This window comes from Scomber japonicus, chromosome 2 (assembly GCF_027409825.1).
Source record: "Scomber japonicus isolate fScoJap1 chromosome 2, fScoJap1.pri, whole genome shotgun sequence".
Lineage (NCBI taxonomy): Eukaryota > Metazoa > Chordata > Actinopteri > Scombriformes > Scombridae > Scomber > Scomber japonicus.
Genome location: NC_070579.1, coordinates 1292760 through 1310115, shown reverse-complemented (window position 1 = coordinate 1310115; position 17356 = coordinate 1292760). Strand labels below are relative to the sequence as shown.

The following is a 17356-nucleotide window of genomic DNA, read 5'->3' as shown; positions in this document are numbered from 1 at the left end:
AGATGTTCAGCTGCTCAGTTCACATCCAGTCACAGAGACTTTGGAGCTTTAGAAACATGACATCACATTCATCAGAATTGAGTGAATGCAAAGAGTCAGTTAATTAACATTTTAAATGCACAAACATCAGCCTTCAACATGTAGTTTGTCCTACATGATCTCTGTGACGTTAATAGTGTCAAGTTGTAAAATAACTTTATTACAGTAAAAGTTCTGCATTCAAAAAATTTAACAGTATACATTTCATCAGTTTAATTAAATATCAGAAAGTCTTCAGCTGTTTCCTGTCAGAGGAAAACCTCCATTAACATGATGATACATTTAACATCTGCTCCCTGTATACTCTGCAGTATAGACTACTCCATAGTATACAGTATATAGACTACTATATAGTACACAACTGAGTATTTATAATATTATTATAGAAAGACCAAACTGACAAAATGGCGGACTGAGAGAAAAAGTCTGTCTGAGTCTGTTCTGGATCAAAGTTGATTCCCACTCAGTCCTGGACTAATCAGAGTCAGCTGTTAACTGAGCTGAGCTCCTCTCAACACTAACAGCAGCTTCACTTTCTGCTCTTTACACTTTTTACTGTCAAATAACTGAAAACTGTCACTTACCCGAGCTTCACACGGAGAAAATATCTGAGTCACAGCTGAGAGAGAAAAGTTAAACAACTGCTGCAACGAGGAAATGAACAGAGAGAAAAATACCTGCTAGGTGCTGCGTCATGAAACAAGTTCAACTAGTTTCTAGATGCTGGAAATGATTTAATCTGATCAGAAAGAATCTGAACTAAAAACATTCAGCAGGCTTCATATTATTACTACTAATTATTTATTTATTTGTACCCGAAGGTGAAGTAAAAAGGTGAAGTGCCACTAGCTAGCTGGAAGATGTACTCTGATACTTTACTGTTTGGATGAAAACTTTAAATTCAGTGAATAAAAAGTAAAAGTACTGCAGTATTATAGTGATGTAGTATGCAGTAACCCATTATGCTAGTTAGCTCTGGGGCTAATCTGATCTAATCTTTGTATTAAGCTAGCTAGCTGTGCCTTTAATGTGCTTTTAGCTGCTAATTATAAACCATTTAATCAGCTGGATAACGTTAGCTTTCATTATCTGCCAAACTTTGTCATTTAGAGTTAAACTAAAATAAACATTAGCGTTTGTGTGGCTGATGTTAGCGTAGATAATAATAGTTATAGTAATAATAATATGAATAGTTAATAACAGGACAGTTATCATGCTGGGTTCATTAATTCACTTTATTAAAGACTGATCTTTAGATGATCTCACAACACTGGAACAGTAGCGAACATCTTTTCATGTTTCGTTAAATGAAATGAAACCAGTTAAACATCTTGACTCTTGATCTCTGACATTATTCCACTTTTACATTCGGGGACAAAATGAAATAAAAGTTCTACAGTTTCATTCTCAGGATGTCAGATATTCTTTTTCAGGGTATAAAATTCTCCACATTTATGGTTTAATATCTTTAAAATATGTCATTAATATGTAATATGTTGTAATGTACAAAAATAGTAGATGACAGTAGAGACTCGTCAGCTGTTCATCAGGCTGTTTAACGTTAGCTAGCGGAGGCGTCGATCTTGTTGCTATGGTAACCTGTGATTGAAGGAAGCGTGTTTGGACCCTGCGGAGCTCCAGCAGGAAACAAGAGACTCCATTAAAGTTTGATTTATTTCTGAAGGTTCAACTTTAACCTCCTGCCTCCTCATATGGGGACGACATTAAACTTCGCTCTGCTGAACTTTGACCTGCTGTCCTCGTTCATAAACACCTCTGTGTGCCACCTAGTGGTCAAAAAAAGCACATTACACATTAATCAGTGTAGAAACCAGATGGCTTCTTGGCCAAATCAATCAGCTGATCCCAGATAAAAGTGGAGCAGGAACAAAACCTGTTTAATAATGTTTATTTGATATGAATTTGACTAATTTTAGCAACAAGCTACGACACTGCTAATCAGGACGTTTGAGGACGTTGGGATTTTATTATCATTGGTGTAAATGTGAGGAAATAAATCGTTTTATACACTGATGAATTAATTGTATTACAGTAAAATAATCATTGGATCCTGACAGTAACTACAGCAGAGTCAACTGAGACTAATCAATGAATCATGTAGAAGGAAAAATAACTGAGTGTCTGAGACAGATCTGCTTCACAGTGCAGAGTGTGTGTGATGTTTGATTTCAGCAGCTGATCTTCAGTCAGCAGAGTTTCTGTCCACAGGAGAGACTCTCCCTCCTACAGAGGAACCAGAGAGACTCTCCCTCCTACAGAGGAACCAGAGAGACTCTCCCTCCTACAGAGGAACCAGAGACTCTCCCTCCTACAGAGGACACAGAGAGACTCTCCCTCCTACAGAGGAACCAGAGAGACTGAACCAGGCCAGTAGAATGCAAACCCAGCATACAGAGGTTCAGTGAATGTGGTGTTGAAGGTGTGGAGGTGGATCAGTGTGTCAGAGGAGACTCTGTAGAAGGACAGAGTGCCAGCAGGACAGTCCACATACACTGCTACTCTGTTAGAGACAGAGGAGGAGAAGAAGGAGAAGAAGGAGGAGGAGGAGATGGATGTTTGTCTGTTATTGTGACGGACAGAGTAACCATCATTATCAGAGCAGATCAGACTCCAGGACTGATCATTCCTTCCAAACCTACAGTCAGCACTGTCTCCTTTCCTGCTGATTCTTCTGTAACTCACTGATATATGAACTCTTCCTCTCCACTCGACCTCCCAGTAACAGCGACCAGTCAGAACATTTCTACACAGCAGCTGAGACAAGGAGTCAAATCTGTCTGGATGATCAGGATATGACTGAACCTCCTTCACACATGTCACCTTCCTGTTGTTATCAGACAGTTTGAGATCTCTGTACATTGAGTTTGGATCCAGTTCCAGTTCACAGGCATCTGATGGAGAGAACGAGACACAATACAGCTGCAGTTTATCATCTGTTGATTTATGAACTACTTTACTGAAACCATTCAAACTTAAAGCGTCTCCATGACGACTGTGTTGGCCTCATACCAGCAGACAGAAGCAGGTGTGCACACAGTCACACAGCCTGATAACAAAGGCTGCATCTCAACTCTCTTATTTCATATTTCCTCCTCCATCCTGCCTGAACAGGAAGTTGTTGTGGTCCTCCATTTAACGTTGGTCCCAAGTCTTTCTACAGTATTTCTGCTCTGAGGAAACGTGAGAGCAGCCTTCACTCAAGTCTTTTAGCGGCACAGAGGAAGTTTACAATTAAAGTGTTTAAATTTGATATCTTCCCCATGTCCTTATTTTAAATAGGTCATAAAAAAAACCAATTATGGATAACGACTGATATGAAACACTTTTATCGTGATGCAGTTTTCAGCAGTATTATGTTACTAGTACTGTTCATTACTGTTAATAAAGTTTATTTTAAAAAAACTCACGTGATGTAACACACACACACACACACACACACACACACACACACACACACACACACACACATTGTTATATCTGACCTCAGGGAGGCAACACCTACAGTTGAAACCAGAAGTTTGGAGAGGCCATCACTGATCTCAATCCTATAGAAGATTTGTGGGCAGAGCTGAAAAGGCGTGTGTGAGCAAGGCGGCATACAAACCTGACTCAGTTACACCACCTCTGTCAGTTTGTGGAAGGATATTCAAAACGTTTGACCCAAGTCATACAGTTTAAAGGCAATGCAACCAAATACTAATGAAATTTATGTAAACTTCTGACTTTGAAGAAAGTAATTTTAAAAAATTCTCTCTCATTATTCTGGAATTAAGCAAAAATAAATAATATTCGTAAGTTTCGTCTGATATGTCAGACAGAGAGAAAAAAAAAGAAGTTATGTCTTTTTATACAGTGTATGTAAACTTGTGGTTTCAACTGTAATTATTCATTCATATTCATGTTTTTATTGATTTTTAATGATTATCTTTGATAACTATTACTTATTGCTGATAATCAAACCTGCTCCTACTGAGTCCCAACAACTGAGACATCACTGAGGAAGACCATGAGATGTGACTGAAAGCTTTGGACATACAGAGTAAGTGAACCTTTAACAGTTCAGTTAGAACATGAACAGTCAACATGACAGTGATATTCAGTAATATTCATGTTTGTTCATCAGGTTTGGTGTAAAGTGAAGGTCTTTGCACATCAAGTCTGTTATTTTCATCTCAAACTATCGTCTGTTACAAACACATTTTAGTCCAAATGCTCCAAACAGCTGAAGTCAGTATGAATGAATGAACTTTATCTGCAGGAGAGACATGAGGGACATTTTGGAGCAGGTAGCGCCACCATGTGGACATTTATAAAACATTTCTCTTTTAACTCCTGAACTGTGACCAACAGAAGGAAATTTCTGTTTCATGGATTCATTGGTTCAAGATAAATGTCAGTTTAGGCCACGCCCATTTCTGACTAAACACATTTTCCATCAGTTTGAACTTTTTTCACTTCTTTTACATATTTCATCCAGTTTTTATCAAAGTTCTTATGAATCAAACTGAAAACACACTCACACTTCCTCAGACCAGGTTTCAGTCTCTGCGGTCCACCATGGTCCATCCTGCAGGAAGAGACACAGACACAATCAGCTTCATACACCTTCAATCATATTCACCATTAAACATGAACCACAGTCAGTGTTCGAATTACGTGGGAGCCAAGGGGAGCTGAGCTCCCTTTCCCTAAGGCTCCTATGAAAGAGGCAAACTTGATTTTCTGTGAAGGTTTTCAATGCGTCATATTATATTACCTTAATGAGCATAATAGCCCTAAATATATCACCATTTAAATATAAATATCGCCATCCATTCACAACTTTGTATTGAACGTGTTTATTATACCGCAACGCATATGGCTGTACTTCACTACCACATCACTATGCGTGGACTGAAACGGAAGTTTGGAGCTTGCGAATGTCAAGTTCAGACTCCGAAGAAGACTTCTCTCTCTCTATATTTTCATATGCATTATTCGCAAAAAAAAAAAAAATCATACTGTAGTTGCTTAAACTTTTTCGCCATGCCACCGAAAAAAAGACCAGTACTGGCTGGCCTCTCGGCGTTCTGCTTCACGGCAAAAAAAATTAAAAAAGACAGTGTTGCTGACGTGATACCAGAGACGGACGGTGACCTTCCTGAAGCCTCGGCTAGGTCAACTGTTAGCAGCACCACAGAGGACAACACTGCTGCAAAAAGTCAAGAACATGGACACGGACAACAACTTACCGGTGACCACGGACACGACGACAGACATGACGGCGACATCACAGACGAGCCAGAGACCAGGAGGGATGGGCCAATTAACTGGACAACCGAGCAGTGGCGCTCCTGGAGAGAGAAGAACCCTTGGCTAACTGCAGGCAAGAGTGGCCTTGGGTGCTCTGTCTGCAAGGCGGCAAAGACACTTCTGCTAACCGACAGAACGACCGGAGCCCACATTTCCGATGCTTGGGTGAGCGGCACAGTGAGTAGCCCAGTACAAAAGCAGTTGAGGAAAAAAATCTACCAGCACCGCGATAGTCTTGCACACAGACGTGCAGTTGAAATTGCAGACCTTAAGCAAAAAGATGTTCTACCATCAAAAGTATTGGAACAACACGCAGCTTCCCTTGATGTGACCGCAAACTCATTCAGATCGGCTTAAACTGTCGCTAAAGAGAGGATGCCATACACAAAAATGGGTCCTATTATGAAGTTAAACGAGCTCAATGGTGCGAAAGTGGGATCTGCTCACCGCTCTGACCACTCTTGCGCCGCCATCGTTGAACACATAGCAGATGAAATGAAGAAACAACTCGTTTCCCACATTCTGAAGCTTGATTCACGCATCAGTGTAACGTTGGATGAAAGCACAATCCATGGGCGCTCGTATATGATCATCTACATTAGGAGCAATGTCACCGGTGATGGAGATGTGGATAATGTGTTTTTTGATTTAGTCGAGTTGGGCCGTGGCGATGCAGAATCACTTCACAGTGCGTTGCTGAATAGTCTCTACAGCGCTGGATTGAACGCGGAGTTTCTGAAAAGGAACTTGATCAGCATAGCCACCGATGGAGCTGCCGTCCTGACCGGCAGACAGACGGGGCTGATCGAGAGACTGAAACGAGACTTTCCCCAACTACAATCGGTCCATTGCCTGGCGCATAGATTAGAATTGGCAGTTGCCGATTCTCTGAAGCTGGGTTTTTCATCTCAAAGCTGTATAGCCTCTACCACCAGTCCACTAAAAATGCAAGGGAGTTAGAGAAAGCCGCGGCAGAGCTAAACATCCACATTCTCAAAATCGGGAAAATATTTACCATAAGGTGGGTTGCCAGCAGCTACCACCTGTCCACCTGTCTGTCCATACCTGAGAGTGTCCACCTGTCCATACCTGAGAGTTTCCATCTGTCTGTCCATACCTGAGAGTGTCCACCTATCTGTCCATACCTGAGAGTGTCCACCTGTCTGTCCATACCTGAGAGTCCACCTGTCTGTCCATACCTGAGAGTGTCCATCTGTCTGTCCATACCTGAGAGTGTCCAGTCTCCAGTGTGGATCCTCCAGTCCAGCAGACAGGATCTTCTCTCCTGAGTCTCCTGGATGATTGTAGCTCAGGTTCAGCTCTCTCAGATGGGAGGGGTTGGCACTCAGAGCTGAGGCCAGAGAAGCACAGCCTTCCTCTGTGATCAGACAACCTGACAGACTGAACACACACAACACTTCATCTAATGAGCTTAAAAACATTCTCAACTCAACAAACAGGATTTTGTCCTTGAGGCCTTTATGTTCACACTCAGCGCCCCCTGCTGTATGTTTAGGTTAGTAGGAGAGGGTTAGGGTTACCACCCGTTGTTCTTGGAGGCTGAATTACTGAAACTCAGAGTTTAATCTGATGCCATTCTGTTTTAACTGTGACAGAAGAAATGTCTTTAAAGTTAAATATTATTTGACAACATTTGTAAAGACAGTGAGGAGATTTAATAGAAATATAATGATGTTTACAGTATGCACATTGAGTCTTCATTAAAGATTAAATGACAGAAAAACATTCTGACTCACATGTTGGCATCAAGTATTTTTTTTGTACTCCTTCCATTATTAAAATAGGATCGTTATTGTTTCAACCTCAGTGACTTTGAAAAAGGAGACATGACCTGCAAATAAACAATAGAAAATATCTTGTTTGGGGGACGTAGGGTCAGAGGTCAGAGGTCAGGGTTAATCCCTGGCTCATATCTAAATGTTCTACTGAAGGAAAGTCCAACAGTGAGCAGACAGAGCGGGAATATGAACACAGCAAAACTTTCCGTTTTTGTGTGCTAAGAACTTTTTTGGTTTTGTTGAGTTATCAAATGAGATAAAAATTCATTTTTGCTTTTTACTGTACTTACATACATTTCAGAGCCTGAACTTTCTGACTTTTACTTGAGCAAAGAGTTGAATCAGTACTTCTACTTTAATACAGAATGAGAAGACTTTTGCCACCTCTGATATTACAACACATCAGCTCAGAACGTACAGAAAGTATATTTGGTATAAGAACTCTTCATGTAAACTAGAAACTGGGGAAAACAAAATATTACTTTATAAATATAATTTAAAAAATTACCTGAGAGTTTCCAGTCCACAGTGTGGACTCTCCAGTCCAGCAGAAAGCTGCTTCACTCCTGAATCCTGCAGGTTGTTGTTACTCAGGTCCAGATCTCTCAGACTAGAGGACTGGGAGCTGAGAACTGAGGAGAGAGCTGCACAGCTTCTCTCTGAGAGGTTACAGTCAGTCAGTCTGGAAATATAAAGAAAAAACAAACAAGAAATAGGTTACTTAATTTATTTTAAAAAGACAATAGAGTATCTAAATGATAGATAGATAGATAGATAGATAGATAGATAGATAGATAGATAGATAGATAGATTCCTTTATTGTCATTGTATAAAATCCAACGAAATTCAAAACCCAAGGTAAAGAACAGAGCTCAATTAAAAAGAAAGAAATAGTAAAATATAATTAAATAAAGCCAACTATCTGAGTACTTACAGAGCTTTTTTGGAGGCTTTGACCATTGGCAGCATCCTCAGAAGAACCGCCTCTGAAGCAGCGTATTTCTTCAGGTCAAACACGTCCAGATCTTTTTTTGATGGCAGTAGGAGAGTTTCCAGTGTGCAGTGTGGACTCTCCAGTGCAGCACACAGCTGCTTCACTCCTGAATCCTGCAGGTTGTTGTTACTCAGGTCCAGATCTCTTAGATTAGAGGACTGGGAGCTGAGAACTGAGGACAGAGCTGCACAGCTTTTCTCTGAGAGGTTACAGTCAGCCAGTCTGGAGAAGAATCAGCAGAACTAAAGAAAACTATTGTAAATATGACTTGAGCAAAGATTAATCTGGATAGTTCTGTGTGTACTTACAGAGCTTTGTTGGAGGCTTTGACCACTGGCAGCAGCCTCAGAAGAGCCTCCTCTGAAGCAGAGTATTTCTTCAGGTCAAACACGTCCAGATCTTTTCCTGATGACAGTAAGATGAAGACCAGAGCTGACCACTGAGCAGGAGACAGTTCATCTGTGGAGAGACTTCCTGATTTCAGGGACTGTTGGATCTCCTCCACTAGAGAACGATCATTCAGTTCATTCAGACAGTGGAACAGATTGATGCTTCTCTCTGCAGACACATTCTCACTGATCTTCTTCTTGATGTACTCAACAGTTTTCTGATTGGTCTGTGAGCTACTTCCTGTCTGTTTCAGCAGACCTCGTAGGAGAGTCTGATTGGTCTGCAGTGAAAGACCCAGGAGGAAGCGGAGGAACAAGTCCAGGTGTCCATTTGGACTCTTTAAGGCCTTGTCCACAGCACTCTGGTAGAAACGTGCTGATTTGTCTTTAAAGACTTTAGACCAGCAGTATGTTGTTTGTTCTTCCAGCAGATTGACTCCAGACTTGATGAATGTCAGATGGACATGAAGAGCAGCCATAAACTCTTGAAGGCTCAGATGGACGAAGCAGAACACCTTGTCCTGGTACAGCCCTCTCTCCTCTTTAAAGATCTCTGTGAACACTCCTGAGCACACTGAGGCTGTTCTGATATCGATGCCACACTCTGTCAGGTCTGATTTATAGAAGATCAGGTTGCCTTTCTGCAGCTGCTCAAAAGCCAGTTTTCCCAGAGACTCAATCATCTTCCTGCTCTCTGGACACCAGTGTGGATCTTTCTCAATTCCTCCATCATACTTGACCTTCTTCAGTTTGGACTGAACCACCAGGAAGTGGATGTACATGTCAGTCAGGGTCTTGGGCAGCTCTCCTCTCTCTCTGCTTTTCAACACATCCTCCAGAACTGTAGCAGTGATCCAGCAGAAGACTGGGATGTGGCACATGATGTGGAGGCTTCGTGATGTCTTGATGTGGGAGATGATGGTTCTGGCCTGCTCCTCATCTCCTCATCTCTTCCTGAAGTACTCCTCCTTCTGTGGGTCAGTGAACCCTCTGACCTCTGTCACCATGCCGACACACTCAGGAGGGATCTGATTGGCTGCTGCAGGTCGTGTGGTTATCCAGAGGCGAGCAGAGGGAAGCAGTTTCCCCCTGATGAGGTTTGTCAGCAGCACATCCACTGAGGTGGACTCTGTAACATCAGTCAGGTTCTCAGTGTTGTGGAAGTCCAGAGGAAGTCGACACTCATCCAGACCGTCAAAGATGAACACAACCTGGAACTCTTCAAACCTGCAGATTCCTGCTTCTTTGGTTTCAGTAAAGAAGTGATGAACAAGTTCCACCAAGCTGTACTTTTTCTCTTTCAGCCCATTCAGCTCTCTGAAAGTGAATGGAAATGTGAAGTCTATGTCCTGGTTGGCTTTGTCTTCAGCCCAGTCCAGAGTGAACTTCTGTGTTAAGACTGTTTTCCCAATGCCAGCCACTCCCTTTGTCATCACTGTTCTGATTGGTTCATCTCTTCCATGTGAGGCTTTAAAGATGTCTTCTTGTCTGATTGTTGTTTCTGGTCTGTCTGGTTTCCTGGATGCTGTTTCAATCTGTCTGACCTCATGTTCATCATTGACCTCTGCAGTCCCTCCCTCTGTGATGTAGAGCGGTGTGTAGATCTGATTCAGAAGGGTTGGGTTTCCTGCTGTAGCGATCCCCTCAAACAGACACTGGAACTTTTTCTCCAGGTTAGACTTGAGTTTATGTCGACACTTTGCAGTACGAGCTCCTGAATGAACAAACAACAAATGAAATCAGTGAGTGGATCCTACAGAACGTCTAGAAATCTGAACATGTAAGTGTGTCTGTGTAGTTTTTCCTCCTCCATCAGTTTTATTCAGCTCATCAGTGGAGGACAAACAGTCTCTGATCTGATGCAGATGTGTGCAGCATATTTACAGCAGAGTTTGAAATATAAGCCTCTCCCATGTTGCTTCCATTTCCTCTCCATCATGTTAAATCTGTTAAAATCCTCTTACTGCTCTGCAGACACGCAGCCAGCTCCTCCTGCTTCATTCTCCTCAGGAAGTGCAATGTGATCTTCAGAAATGCCTCTCTGCTGCTCCTCCTCTGCTCTTCCTCCTCACCGCCCAACACCTCCTCATCCTCACTCTGACTCTCTAAGCATTCTGGGTCATCTGGACTCAGACCCCTCTGGACTCTCTTCAGCTCGTTCTTCACAAAAGTGACGATGTTCTCCTCCAGCAGCTGGAACAGAAAGATAAAGTGAACATTTCATTTAAACTGGTAGAACACAACATGTGACTCATGTGTCAGTCTGAAGGCCTGCTGGTCTAAACAGAGCAGCATGGACACTGTTAGGACCTGAATGCTACTTTACTATTTCATCTGTGGTTGATGGAGTTAATAGTAAAAGATGTGTTTGTACATGTACACACCATAAATATGGACTCCAGCTGTGTTTGATGCTGCTCTGCAGACTGATCACTGGGAACCTCTGAGCTCTGCTGCTGAACTCTGTGGAGAAAACATCACGTTTAAGGACATTTAATGACTCAAATCTACACTCAGCTTATTAAAGATGTTCTGTCATGATGACTAAATGAACTCCTGTAAATGCTGCTCTGATTACTGGATATTAAATTCTTACCTTCCATCATCAGGTTGTCCATCTTTAAACTTAACAACACCACCCTGAGACCGGTCACTCTTCATGGACACACAGCTGGGTTCAGGAGAGTCTGCTCTCTGCTGCTGCATCCTGATATGAATAAAGAAGTTAAAAAAGCCTGTAGTTAACTCTAAAGAACTGATTCTCAGTGCCTCCACAGACACCCAACCAGGCCAGAAGGGATATATAATCCCTCCAGAGTTTACTGGGTCTCCTCCCAATTTGAAGTGCCTGGAGCTCCTCTAAAGGGGGGAGTTCAGGAGGTTCCTGACCAGGAGCCCAAACCACTTCAGCTGGCTCCTTTCCAGGTGAAGGAGCAGCAGCTCTACTCCTAGCCTCCCCCGGATGTCTGGACTCCTGACCCGATCTCTAAGGCTGAGCCCAGACTCTCTCTGCTTGGATCCAGCATCTCATTGTTTGGGTCACTACCCAAAGTTGGTGAGCATAGGTGAGGGTTGGGACGTAGACTCACTGCTAAGCTGAGAGTTTCACCTTCTGGCTCAGCTCTTTCTTCACCAGGACAGTCCGGTAAACTCCTCCACTTGGGGCAGTGACCCCCCCTCCAACCCCCCCAGTCCACTTTTTTCCAGCAGAGCACCATGGCCTCAGATGTGGAGGTGCTGACTCTAATCCTGACCGCTTCACACTCGGCTGCAAACCGTCCCAGAGCTTGTTGGAGGACTTCACATGTAGAGTCCAACAGAACAACATCAACCACAAACAGCAGAGAGGCGATTCTGAGGTTCCCAAACTGGACTCTCTACTCCCCCCGGCTGCACCTTGAGAACCTGTCCATGAAGATCACAAACAGGATCAGAGACCAGGGACAGCCCTGATGGAGCCCAACACCCACTGAGACCAGGTCTGACTTACTGCAGAGGATGTGAACACAGCTCTCACAGCGGTTGCATAGGGACCCAATGGCTCGCAGCAGAGACCCTGGTACCCCAAACTCCCACACGGGGGGTTCACAGTCCTAAGCCTTCTCCAAGTCCACAAAGCATATGTAGACTCGATGTGTGAACTCCCATGACCCCTCTAGTATCCCTGCAGGGTGAAGAGCTGGTCCTGAATCAGAGGTTCGACAATCGGCCAACTATTTTTAAATTCTTACCTTCCATCAGCAGGTTGTCCATCTTTAAACTTAATAGGACGATCCATAGACCCGTCACTCTTCATGGACACACAGCTGGGTTCAGGAGAGTCTGCTCTCTGCTGCTGCATCCTGATATGAATAAAGAAGTGGAAAAAAGCATGTAGTTAACACCAAAGAACTGCTGCCCAGCTTCACTGAGTCTCTGCTGCCAAGTGCCTCCACAAATATCAGCCCCTCCCCTGCTGAGGTCCTCCTGTCTCTTGGTCTCCTTTCTACATGGTTTTGTTGACACCTTGGTCTCCAAAGTTTCTGTCCTGAGCTGCTCTTTCAGCCTCTAGAGTGGTCCTGTCCATCTGTCCTGCCTTCTTTCTCCTCTTTGTTTTCTTCTTCCTGACCAGCCTGGAGGGACATTTGGGAGCTGTCCCTTGAGGGGGCAACTGTCATGATTCCTGTTTAAGCTCTGTTTGTGTTGTCCTGTCTGTTTCTGTCCCTGCCTTTAGTTTCAAACCCACCTGCTGCCACTGTGTAATTCCAGCTCCTCACTACATATACTGCTCTCACTCATTTTCTTTCATTCTAGACACTAGATTGTGATGCTGTTCCTGTCTGTTCCTGTTCCTCTTATTACCTGTTCCTGCTAGTTTCAACCTTATTTGAACTGCTTTCCCTTTATGGTCTGTAAGCCTGTCTGTTGGTTTCTGAGCATTAAAGCTGTTTCCATTTAAATATACCTAGAAAACAATAACAACGGGCAGGTGAACCCTGTGACACTGTGGGACGCCGCAAAAGCAGTCCTCAGGGGCAAAATTATCTCAATCACTGCCTTCATGAGGAAGGCAAAAGCCCAAAAACTGACTGACTTGCAGAACAAACTCCTAGAATTAGAACAGTCACACAGCAAGCAGAGAACGCCCCTCCTTCTGCAACAGATGAGAACCACCAGGAAATAGATAAAATTCATAGTGAAGAATTAGAGAAAAAGCTCCGGTTTACGAGGCAAAAATATTATTAGGCAGGTTCAAAAGCAACGAAACTGTTAGCTTGGAGACTACGTAAACAACAAGCTGAAAACACTATTCATGAAATAAGAGACCCCAAATCTAACAAAACAACCTGCACTCTAGATGGCATTCAAAAAGCATTTGAGACATATTATAAATCCCTGTACACACAGCCTGATAGAGCAGAGGCACATACTGTGGAACAATTCCTGAATCAGCTAGATCTTCCCTCTATTGGAAAATTACATAATGATGATCTCACAAAAGAAATAACTAGGGAGGAAGTTGATAAAGCAATCTCTGGTCTGAAAGCAGGGAAATCACCAGGTGCCGATGGGTTTCCCGGTGAGTGGTACAAGTCTTTTAGAGATCAAGTAATCCCTCTGCTTTGTGAATGTTTTAATCATGTCCTAAAGGAGGGAGTTTTGCCCCCATCTTGGAGAGAGGCCATTATATCCATAATCCCAAAAGAAGGCAAAGACAGGAAAAAATGTAGTGGATACAGGCCAATTAGCGTGCTAAATCAAGACTATAAATTATACGCTTCCATACTGACTAAAAGGATGGAGAAGGTGCTACCACTATTAATAAGTGAAGACCAAACCGGCTTTATAAGTAACAGATGGACCCAAGATAACATAAGGAGGTGCCTTCATATAATAGAACAAATAAAACACGAAAAGACTAGTGCCATCCTGGTGAGTCTTGACGCTGAAAAAGCGTTCGACTCAGTGGGGTGGGAATACCTCTACCAGGTAATGGAAAAATTTGGCTTCTGTAAAAAATGTATACAGTGCATTAAAACATTATACTCATCGCCGACAGCCCGGATTAAGATTAATGGCCACTTGTCCGAGACTATACATCTACAACGAGGATGTCGCCAGGGCTGTCCTGCTAGCCCAGGACTCTTTAATTTGTTTATAGAACCATTAGCCCAACTAATTAGGCAGGAGACAATCCTTGAAGGCATCACAATAGGAGGTACAGAACACAAAATATGTCTGTACGCGGACGATGTTCTGGTAGCTCTTAAAAAACCAGCGTCAAGTGTACCACTACTTATGGATCTTCTAACGATGTATGGCACACTTTCAGGATATACTCTCAATATAGAGAAAACCCAAGCCCTGGTCTTTAATTTTAACCCCCCGCATGATCTTGCAACCAGGTACAATTTTAAATGGAACTCTACCAGTATAAAATATCTGGGAGTGAAACTGACAAAGGATACAACTCAACTCTACAATGAGAATTATACAGTGGTTAGCAAAAAGATAGGTGACGACTTTGACAGGTGGGGCACACTCCCTCTTGACTTCGGCAGCCGGATAATGACCACCAAAATGAATATTTTACCTCGCTTATTATATTTGTTTCAATCACTGCCAGTTCAAATTCCTGACTCACAGTTTAAAGTATGGGACAAGCAAATTTCAAGATTTATATGGGAAGGCAAAAAACCACGAATAAGATACAACACACTGCAGCTGCCGAGGGAGGAGGGGGGGATGGCCCTACCATGTCTGAGGGATTTTTATGTAGCAGCACAATTAACACCCTTGATTCTTTGGTGTAACCCCGAGTATGAGGCCAACTGGAAAGACATTGAGTTATCAATATCAGGTAGACCTGTGCAATCTTTGCTGGGCTGCCCCTCTGTCATTAAGGACTTACCTAATCTCCAGAATCAATGGGTCTATTTTTCACTGAATGTGTGGTCAGACTTCGTGAGGTGGCCAGCATTCGACCCAGATTTTAAGCCAGCATCCCTTGACTCAAAATATAGACAGTGGACAAGGTATGGAATTACATCATACTCTTCACTAGTCAAGGATGGGAAATTAATGGACTTTCAATCTATATCTGAAAAATACGGTCTAGAAAGACAAGATTTGTATAGACACACACAAATACAACATTACTATCAACATGAGGTGAAAGGACTGGATTCAGAGGAACAATCTGGGGTCACACAAATGTTCATGAAAGCTTATGACTCAAAGCTCTCCCGACGAATTATTGGAAACCTGTACTCAAGCATTTTATTGATGAAGACCCACTCAACAGATTATATGAAACAAAAATGGGAAAGAGAGTTGGAAATTGCAATTTCCCCAGAGGAATGGACTGCCATAATACACACCCAGATATCGACCACAAACTCACAGTGTTGGAGAAGCTTCTGCTGGAAGAACTTGGTGAGGTTTTTTATAACCCCCAAAATAAAATCAAAACAAACAGGTCATCAGACCCAATGCTGGAGACAATGCGGACAATTAATGGCAGACCATGCTCACATTTTTTGGACCTGTCCTACCTTGCAACCTTTCTGGACCGAAGTACAAGCTACAACAAAGAGGATTTTGGGATTTGGTATTGACTTCACTTGTATCTCATTCTACTTGGGGAATATATTAAAAGATTTGCATAACAGAGACAGATACTTATTAAAAATCCTCATGGCAGCAAGTAAAAAAGCAATAACCAGGTGCTGGCTTCTTAGAGAACCTCCCACTCTGAATTTATGGAAAAGAATAATAAATGACATATACAGTATGGAAAGCATAACTTTCATTTTGAGATTGCAGAAGGAAAAGGGAAAAGACTACTGGGCAAAATGGGTTACATATCTAGCCAAGTGTGATGGCTGAAATTGTTGTGGTCTATGAACAAAAGTTTATCACCTTGTGGCGAGCTTCTCTGTGTCTTACTAAATGTAAATGAATGATTGTATATGACCTCATGTTCATGTTATGAAAACAAAAAAAAATAAAGTTATAAAAAAAAAGCTGTTTCCATTTAACCTGTCTGTGGTGTTTGTGCCTGGTTCACCTGCTCTGCCCCACATAACACAGGAGGTTTATTCAGCCCAAACTGCCAACCAACTATTTCTAAATTCTTAATATCTATAAGCAGGTTGTCCATCTTTAAACTTAAAGACCATGTAAAGTGAATTCAGACATCTTCCGAATAAATAAATGTCATAAATATATTTGTAAAAAAGGTGTAAAAAGCAGTTCAACCATTTAGATTTGAATTGTGGAGCTAGGATTAGAACTGTGTTTCAAGATTTCTGTATTCAGGATTTAGTGGGCGGTGATTGGCATAAACCCGCCCCTGCTGCTGTAGAGGTAATAAATACATTCAAAGCCCACACTCTCTCTGATTGGATCCAGCATCTCATTGTTTGGGTCACTACCCAAAGCTGGTGAGCATAGGTGAGGGTTGGGACGTAGACTGACTGCTAAACTGAGAGTTTCACCTTCAGGCTCAGCTCTTTCTTCACCAGAACGGTCCGGTACAACACCCGCATCACTGCTGATGCTGCACCCATCCGCCTGTCGATATCACAATCTATCTGACCCTCACTGTGATGAAGAACCTGAGACCCTGCTTGGGGCAGTGAGGACATTTAAGGTCATTTAATGACTCTAATCTGCAATCAGCTTATTAAAGATGTTCTGTCATCATGACTAAATGAACTCTTGTAAATGCTGCTCTGATTACTGGATGTTAAATTCTTACCTTCCATCAGCAGGTTGTCCATCTTTAAACTCAATAGGCAGCTCCTTCGACCGATCACTCTCCATGGACACACAGCTGGGTTCAGGAGAGTCTGCTCTCTGCTGCTGCATCCTGATACAAACAAACAACAAATCAAAGAGTTTAAAAAGATGAATTTTGAGCAGACTGTCAGCAGCTGAAGTTTTAGAAGCAGAATGAAAATCAGTAAGAAGACAGTGGATGAGAAACGTTCTCCTGTTCATCAAAATGTCATCTGATGAAAGATGCTGTCTCATCTTAGTTGATTAGTTGACTAATCAGTGGTTGAGCTCTTTGTTAACTCACAAAGTTAGTAGTTCATTCTGAGTTATTGTGACTTATTATTCAGTAGTTGAGTGTCAGATGTGACAGTGAGTGTGAATAATGATGGTGAAATGATGTGAGTGGAGAACAGTGATGGACAGTTAGAGATCCTCATCTCACCTCTGAGCTTTGGTCTGGCTGTCATGTTCCCCACACAGAGAGCTTTTAGAGGGAGGGACTCCCTCCTCTCTGTCCTCACACTGATCCATAGCAGAGAAACAGCTGCTGGGAGAGCTGC

The 17356-nt window shown here is 42.5% G+C and overlaps 1 protein-coding gene across 1 annotated transcript; it reads right to left on the bottom strand.

Annotated features, from left to right (window-relative positions):
* Positions 1-2188: 2188 nt before the first annotated feature.
* On the bottom strand, positions 2189-17352 carry LOC128377040 (tripartite motif-containing protein 6-like). The gene is made up of 7 exons (XM_053336924.1): positions 17239-17352; positions 12266-12376; positions 11166-11241; positions 7660-7826; positions 6580-6753; positions 4581-4627; positions 2189-2951 (listed from the first exon to the last, which is right to left on the bottom strand). Exons 1-7 carry the CDS (start codon positions 17325-17327, stop codon positions 2398-2400), a joined length of 1218 nt encoding a protein of 405 aa, XP_053192899.1. The 5' UTR covers positions 17328-17352; the 3' UTR covers positions 2189-2397.
* Positions 17353-17356: the final 4 nt, after the last annotated feature.

Excerpts from the sequence above, each read along its gene's own strand:
- LOC128377040 (XM_053336924.1), bottom strand. The coding sequence starts at position 17,327 with ATGGATCAGTGTGAGGACAGAGAGGAGGGAGTCCCTCCCTCTAAAAGC. Across the intron at positions 11,242-12,265 it reads GGACAACCTGCTGATGGAAG|GATGCAGCAGCAGAGAGCAG; the intron begins GTAAGAATTTAA and ends TATTCATATCAG. Across the intron at positions 2,952-4,580 it reads GAAACCTGGTCTGAGGAAGT|ATGCCTGTGAACTGGAACTG; the intron begins GTGAGTGTGTTT and ends TCTCTCCATCAG.